Source organism: Colobus angolensis, unplaced genomic scaffold (assembly GCF_000951035.1).
Source record: "Colobus angolensis palliatus isolate OR3802 unplaced genomic scaffold, Cang.pa_1.0 Scaffold79, whole genome shotgun sequence".
NCBI lineage: Eukaryota > Metazoa > Chordata > Mammalia > Primates > Cercopithecidae > Colobus > Colobus angolensis.
In genome coordinates, this window is record NW_012121709.1 from 393,073 (window position 1) to 400,040 (window position 6,968).

General features: G+C 41.9%; 1 protein-coding gene across 2 annotated transcripts in view; it reads right to left on the reverse strand.

The window, feature by feature from the left end:
* Positions 1 to 6,497, reverse strand: part of HECTD4 (HECT domain containing E3 ubiquitin protein ligase 4) — a 163,858-nt gene extending 157,361 nt beyond the window's left edge. For both annotated transcript variants that reach the window (XM_011928666.1, XM_011928665.1), the window contains exons 1-2: positions 5,984 to 6,497; positions 930 to 1,019 (exon numbers count right to left, since the gene is read on the reverse strand). In XM_011928666.1, coding sequence (XP_011784056.1) covers positions 930 to 1,019; positions 5,984 to 6,246 — 353 coding nt within the window. In that variant the 5' untranslated portion in view covers positions 6,247 to 6,497. The remainder of the gene's footprint in view (positions 1 to 929; positions 1,020 to 5,983) is intronic.
* Between the last annotated feature and the right edge of the window lie 471 nt (positions 6,498 to 6,968).

Below are 6,968 nucleotides of genomic sequence, written 5' to 3' on the forward strand. Positions count from 1 at the left end.
TGCAGTGGTGTGATTTTGGCTCACTGCAAGCTCCGCCTCCCAAGTTCATGCCATTCTCCTGCCTCAGCCTCCTGAGTAGCTGGGACTATAGGTGCCCGCCACCACGCCTGGCTAATTTTTTTGTATTTTTAGTAGAGATGGGGTTTTGCCATGTTGGCAGGCTGGTCTTGAACTCCTGACCTTAAGTGATCCTCCCGCCTCGACCTCCCAAAGTGCTGGGATTACAGGCATGAGCCATCACACCCAGCTACAATATTTTTAAATTAAAAAATTACGGAGCTGTGTTTATAAAAATGTTACAATAAAATTATACCTGTGTGTAAAGTGTACTATTTTACGTGTATTTTTGTGTATGCGAGAGAGACAGAGTGGGTTATGAATTAGGAAGCATATGTACCAAAACGTTAGGAGTAGTTATCTTTGGGTAATGAGATTATGAATGATTTTCACTTTCTTCTTTATACCTTAATATATTATCATCTCAAAATTTACATCAGAATTCATTATAAGCTATTGCATTTTTATTTTTTGAAACAGAGTCTCGCCCTGTCACCCAGGCTGGAGTGCAGTGGTGTGATCTCGGCTCACTGTAACCTCTGCCTCCTAGCCTCAAGCAATCCTCCTGCTTCAGCCCCCCAATAGCTAGGACTACAGGCACGCACCACCACACTCATGAGTTATTGTGTCCCACCAGCTATGGCATTTTTAAAGACATAGAACTGAAAAATGATGAAAAATAACATGCTCTAAAAACTTTCCAAAAAGGAAAGATAAAAAATAAAATTCTTAAGAAGGTAAACATGAGTCTATACTTATTTAAAAATCAATCACTAATTGATAAGAGTTTAGCAATCTACTTAATAAAGGAAGCATTTGGCACAAATCTGCCTAGTTTGGAAGGAGGATAAGGATACAAAATGACAGCTTACCTATATAACACGTCAGCTACAGGCAGGGACCCTAGATCCGTCTGTTTCTGTAATAGATGGACTGTATGGACGAAAGTTTTCAATGATCCCCTAAAAATAAAAGGAAAGAACAGTAAATCATCAAAATTTAAAGTCAAATAATTTAGGTCATTAATGCTAATTTAATTAACCACATGGAAAAGTTCCAAAAATGTGTATCTCTGCCTCTGCTGGTCAGATGATGTGCTATACAAAATATACTTGATTATTAACTATCACCATTGGTTCATACACAAAGATACAATGAAAACAACACTATGCCAATTATGAAGGAGTTCTCCTTGCATTTGGAAAAGTAAACAATTTTCTCCTAACATAAAAGTTCAAAACCATAAGGTTGGAGCACAAAGAACTTGCGGCTATTATGCTTGGTTACTGTATCACCAAGTCACCCTCTGGAGGATCACAGAGTCTAACAGTATTTCCAGACTTGATTTTCAAATCTTTGCTAAGTTCATTCATTTCGAAAAACAGCTCACTAAACTCCATCACATTAAATATGACCAGAAGGAATATATTCAAATAAATAATGCTTTGTGCTGAGAGATGCTCCTTCTGCATCCCTCTGACTGCACATAGTTGTAATACCTGCAACAGGGCTCACCATTACCAGAATTCCTTGTGGTTTCCAAGACTCAAGGCTCTAGGAAGTCTGTCATACGGTCAGCAAGATCTAAAAGAAGGTGCTTTTAAGATGCATAAGACTTACCTGGCCGCAATCCAAGTACAAATCACCACAAGAACACTTCCTGAACTAAATGATCGCCTGTATCAGATGGGCTGACTTCAACTTGCTGCCTTAATCTCTTAGCCAAGGCTTTAATTGCTGGGTATCACACGCCTAAACACCAACAGAAATGGAATACCTAATGCAGAACCAAGTAGGCCTAGAGTCCTCCTCTTAATTGCCCCTCTTGCTATCTCTAGTTTCAGAGAATAAAAACCAAAGAATAGCATTAATAGAAAGCAAGGAGGCAGCAGATAGAGTAGAAAAACAAGTTGGAATCGGGACACATGGGTTCTAAAACCTGGCTCTGCAACTCACCAGCTGCACAATCTCAGTCCCGTCACCTAACTCCTATGGATTTTTGCTTCTTCATCTGCCCAACAGGGACACTTCCCTGGGGAACAGTGAGGTTTAAAATAAAAAAGCAAAACCTTTAACATTTGGAAAGTTTAGAACTATGAACCAACTCCAAGGAATTACCAGATGCCAGATGCAATCAGATTTGTTTTTTCAAAAGAGACAGGGGCCGGGCGCGGTGGCTCACGCCTGTAATTCCAGCACTTTGGGAGGCCGAGGCGGGCGGATCACAAGGTCAGGAGATCGAGACCACGGTGAAACCCTGTCTCTACTAAAAATACAAAAAATTAGCTGGGCACAGTGGCGGGCACCTGTAGTCCCAGCTACTCGGCAGGCTGAGGCAGGAGAGTGGCCTGAACCCGGGAGGCGGAGCTTGCAGTGAGCCAAGATCGCGCCACTGCACTCCAGCCAGGGGGACAGAGCGAGACTCCGTCTCAAAAAAAAAAAAAGAGACAGGGTCTGGCTGGGTGCAGTGGCTCACACTTGCACTCCCAGAACTTTGGGAGGCTGAGGCAGGAGGATTGCTTGAACCCAGGAGTTCAAGGTTGCAGTGAGCTATGATCACACCACTGCACTCCAGCTTGGGCAACAGAATGAGACCATGTCTTTAAAAAAAAGAAAAGAGACAGGGTCTCATTACGTTGCCTAGACTGGTCTCAAACTCCTGGCCTCAAGAGATCCTCTTGCTTCAGCCTCCCAAAGTGCTGAAATTATAGATGTGAGCCACCATACCCAGCCTTCGATCAGATTTTAAGAGTAAAATGTAAAGTCCTTCCATGGATCACAAGCCCCTATGTGATCTGGGTCCTGCCAACCTCATCTCCTGCCTCTCTCCTTCTACCATCACGTTCCAGAAACCCTGCCCACTGTGCTGTCCCCTCAGCTACCCCAAGCACAAGAAGAATGTCAGTTTTGTCACTCGCCACTCCATTTATGTGGAACTCTCTGCTGCTGGCTGTTTCTCATCATCCAGTGCCAAGTGTCACCTCTTCAGTAAGGCCTTCCCTGGCATCTCCAGCTAATGCTGCTCCCTACCTCCACAGTCATTCTCTATCAAAATATCTCTCTGTCTTTTCATATAGTAAATATTCCTCTCTACAATGATCTTTTACCTATATTTGTTGCTCACTGTCTGCCTCCCTCACTCTTATGTAAACTCTGCAATTTTAGGCACAGTCTAACTGCTCTCCACTGTATCCCTACCACCAAGAGAATGCCTTCCATGCAGTAAGTAAGCAATAAGGTTTTGCAGAATGACTCACCCTGAGTCCATTCAACCGTAAGCTCTGTGAGGTAAGAAACCTAGAATCACTATATCCCTAAGACTGCACAAGATCCCCATACATCAGAAATGTTCAATAAATGTTAGTTGGTTGAATGAATAAACATCTTCATAATAATTTTGGGGAATGGTTACTCTGTCTTTGAGAGCATCAACCAAAAAATTCAATAATATGCCACTAATAACTTTAGTAAGATGATCTAACACTGAAAAGCACATGACTTCTGAAGTCCAGAACAATATATTAGCAATAAAATGTAGGAACCACGTAAAAAAAAAAAAAAACCAAGAAGAATAAATAAATAAAAACGTCCATTTCAACATTTCTGCTGAATGAAATTTAGACACTCAAGTACAGGAAGTAATTTCAATAACTATCTTTGGTATACACTGAATTTGGGTACATAATAAAAATGTGAGTTTTATGAACCAACGATTAATAACTTAAACTGTTTGAAATTAAAGAGTTGATAATTATTCCTAACGTCCTAAATCTGTCTAAAGGTAGTACTGTCTAAAAGCAAATTTTCTCAAATGGAATTTTCACATTGATAACAGATCTCGGACTTGAAATTGTCTTTGCATATGCAGAAAATAAATCAATCCAATATAAAACCTTTACAAGGAAACTTATTTCAGTACCACACAATGACTTAGAATTAAGCACATGTCAGGATTCACAAACCACAGTTTCAGGGGATCTAAAACTAGGCTATGACAACTTGCTCAGAGCAAAGAAACTTACAATAAATACTGGTGCCATTTTGCCTTAAAAAAAACCCTTGAGATTCAATCATTTGAAGGTCTACTTTGAAACTATAAAGAGAAAAACAGGGGAAGAAGACTTATAACTAAGAACTTCATATTTATTCAAGAAGAATTCTCCCACAAATGTTTGGCTAAAAGAAAGAAGATCCCAACCAAGGAAAAAATTCTATGGAAGACAGACAGAATAGTGACACTAATCTGTCAGGCTGTGGTCCTAACTGTTCTCTAGGCAATTAGTCTAGAGGAAAACAAAGGTAGTGAAACTTCTTTCTCACAAACAGATGCCAGTGATCATATGGGTCACTGGGTAGAAGAATGTATAAAATTCCTAGAAAAGCAACTCCAGGCCTGGCAGGGTGGCTCATGCCTGTAATCCCGCTGAGGCCAGCAGACTGCTTGAGCTCAGGAGTTTGAGAGCAGCCTGGGCAACAAAGGGAAATCCTGTCTCTACCAAAGATACACAAAATTAGCCAGCCATGGTGGCAGGTGCCTGCAGTCCCAGCTACTTGGGAGGTTGAGGTGGGAGGATCACTTGAGCCAGGGAGGCAGAAGTTACAGTGAGCTCAGATCATGTCACTGTACTTCAGCCTGGTCTTTGAGAGCAACACTCCATCTCAAAAAAATAAAAAAAGAGAATAGGCCAGGTACAGTGGCTCATGCCTGTATCCCAGTACTTTCGGAGGCTGAGGTGGGCGGATCACCTCAAGTCAGGAATTTGAGACCAGTCTGGTCAACATGATGAAACCCCATCTCTACTAAAAATACAAAAAATTTAGTTGGGCACCTGTAATCTCAGCTACTCGGGAGGCTGAGGCAGAAGAATCACTTGAATCCGGGAGGTGGAAGTTGCAGTGAGCCAAGATCATGCCACTGCACTCCAGCCTGAGTGACAGAGTGAGACTGTCTCAAAAAAAAGAGAAAAGAACAGAAAAGAAAAAGAAAAAGAAAAGAGAAAAGCAAAAAGAAAAGCAACTCTAAGCGTATTTCCTATTGACAGTGGGCTGATGACTTGCACATGAAGAAAAGCATACTACTTTTTTTTTTTTTTTAAAGACAGAGTCTTGGTCTGTCGCCCAGGTTAGGGTGCAGTGGTGCCAACTTGGCTCACTGCAACCTCCACTTCCTGGGTTTAAATGATTCTTCTGCCTCAGCTTCCAGGTAGCTGGAATTACAGGCGCCCACCATAGCGCCTGGCTAATTTTTATATTTTTAGTAGAGACAGGGTTTCACCATGTTGGCCAGGGCAGTCTAGAACTCCTGACCTCAAGTGATCTGCTCACCTCGGCCTCCCAAAGTGCTAGGATTACAAGCGAGCCACCACGTCCGGCCATATGTACTACTACTAAATCTGGATATATACTGAGAAATCTTCCAATTAAATTGATCAAAACAAGTATTAGGTCCAAAAATATAATTTGTGACCAATTTTGTGACTGAGTCCAGGTGAATAATAGCTCACTAACTTGCTGATGTACTTCTTATAGACAAGCATGAAAAAATTAATACCTCTATAAATTTTTGACCATCCTCCTAGGAGAAGCAGACATAACATCCTCTGTTAACTACTTGATGTAAAACACTAACCATCTAAGGGACGATTAGATATGTCAAGGGTTGATTCTCCATTTTCTGCTGTTTAAGTTGTTATCATGGTATACCAGAAATGGAAAACGTGAACTTGGGTTCCAGCTCAGGCACCTGGTGCCAAGTTTGGCAAAAGCATCTCATATACTGTCAAGGCGGTGAAATTCAATACTGAAAACAAAGAAGGACTTCTGAATGTTAAGACTTCTGTCAAATATACTTGGCCTCTTCTTCATTCACCCAAACCAGATAGCAGTAGTCACAGGGTCACCAAATGATACATTCGATTTTCCTTACCTGGCACAAGCCAAAGCCACCAGGGCAGCAGCAGCATTTTCTTTTTGCTTATGTGGGATGTGTCGGCCTGTGTCAGAAGTCTCCTCTAGCCAAGAGCACAGCAAAGTTTCAATTCCATTGAGACAGTCAGCAGGCTCCTTGGTCAAGCTCAAAGGCTGGCAGTCACGAAGGCAGTTCAATAGCACCTCAGCAGTTATGTTACAGAGAGAGGGGTCTGTTCTACTCTGGGACTGAATAAGGGGGAAGACCAGCAGGAGCCCCATCCTTGATGTGAAGGGCGCTTGCTCAGGTTGCTGCAACAAGCCCTGGCGTTTGAGCAGGGCCAAAGTTTCCTCATCACCTGAACTTTCCCTTTCATGCTGTTCTTCTAAGGCCAGCTGGCGCTGGGCATTCCACAGTCCTCGCAAGGCATTCAGGCGGTATTCCAGCAGCCGGGCATAGGCATTGCTCTGATTCCCACAAACAGAGCGCAAACGTTCTGCTAATTCCGACGGGTTCTTGGTCTCAAAGGTTAAAATCTAAGGAAAAAGACAATGGAGAAGTGAGTAAATACTACTTTCACCAAAGTCATCTAAGGAAGAAAATATGCTTAACGATATCCCAAAATAGTCCACGCCAAAAATTATTTTAATTACAATCAAATGGAAAACATGTACTGTAAAGCCATTTATTTGCTGATGGAGTTGTTCCCCCTTTGGCTTTTCTGTTAATGCTTCTATGAAAACTGGGATTAGACCTAATTGAAAGAGCCCAAATCATAAAAGAATATAGTTAAGTGTGAAAGTCAGAAATTAACTCCATAATTTATTTTAGAAAATTGAAGCATAAAGCCAGGCGTGGTGGCTCACGCCTGTAATCCCAACACTTTGGGAGGCTGAGGTGGGTAGATAGCTTGAGTCCAGCAGTTGGAAAGCAGCCTGGGCAACATGGTGCCTGTCTCTACCAAAAACACAAAAAACAGCCAGACTTGGTGGTATGCACCTGT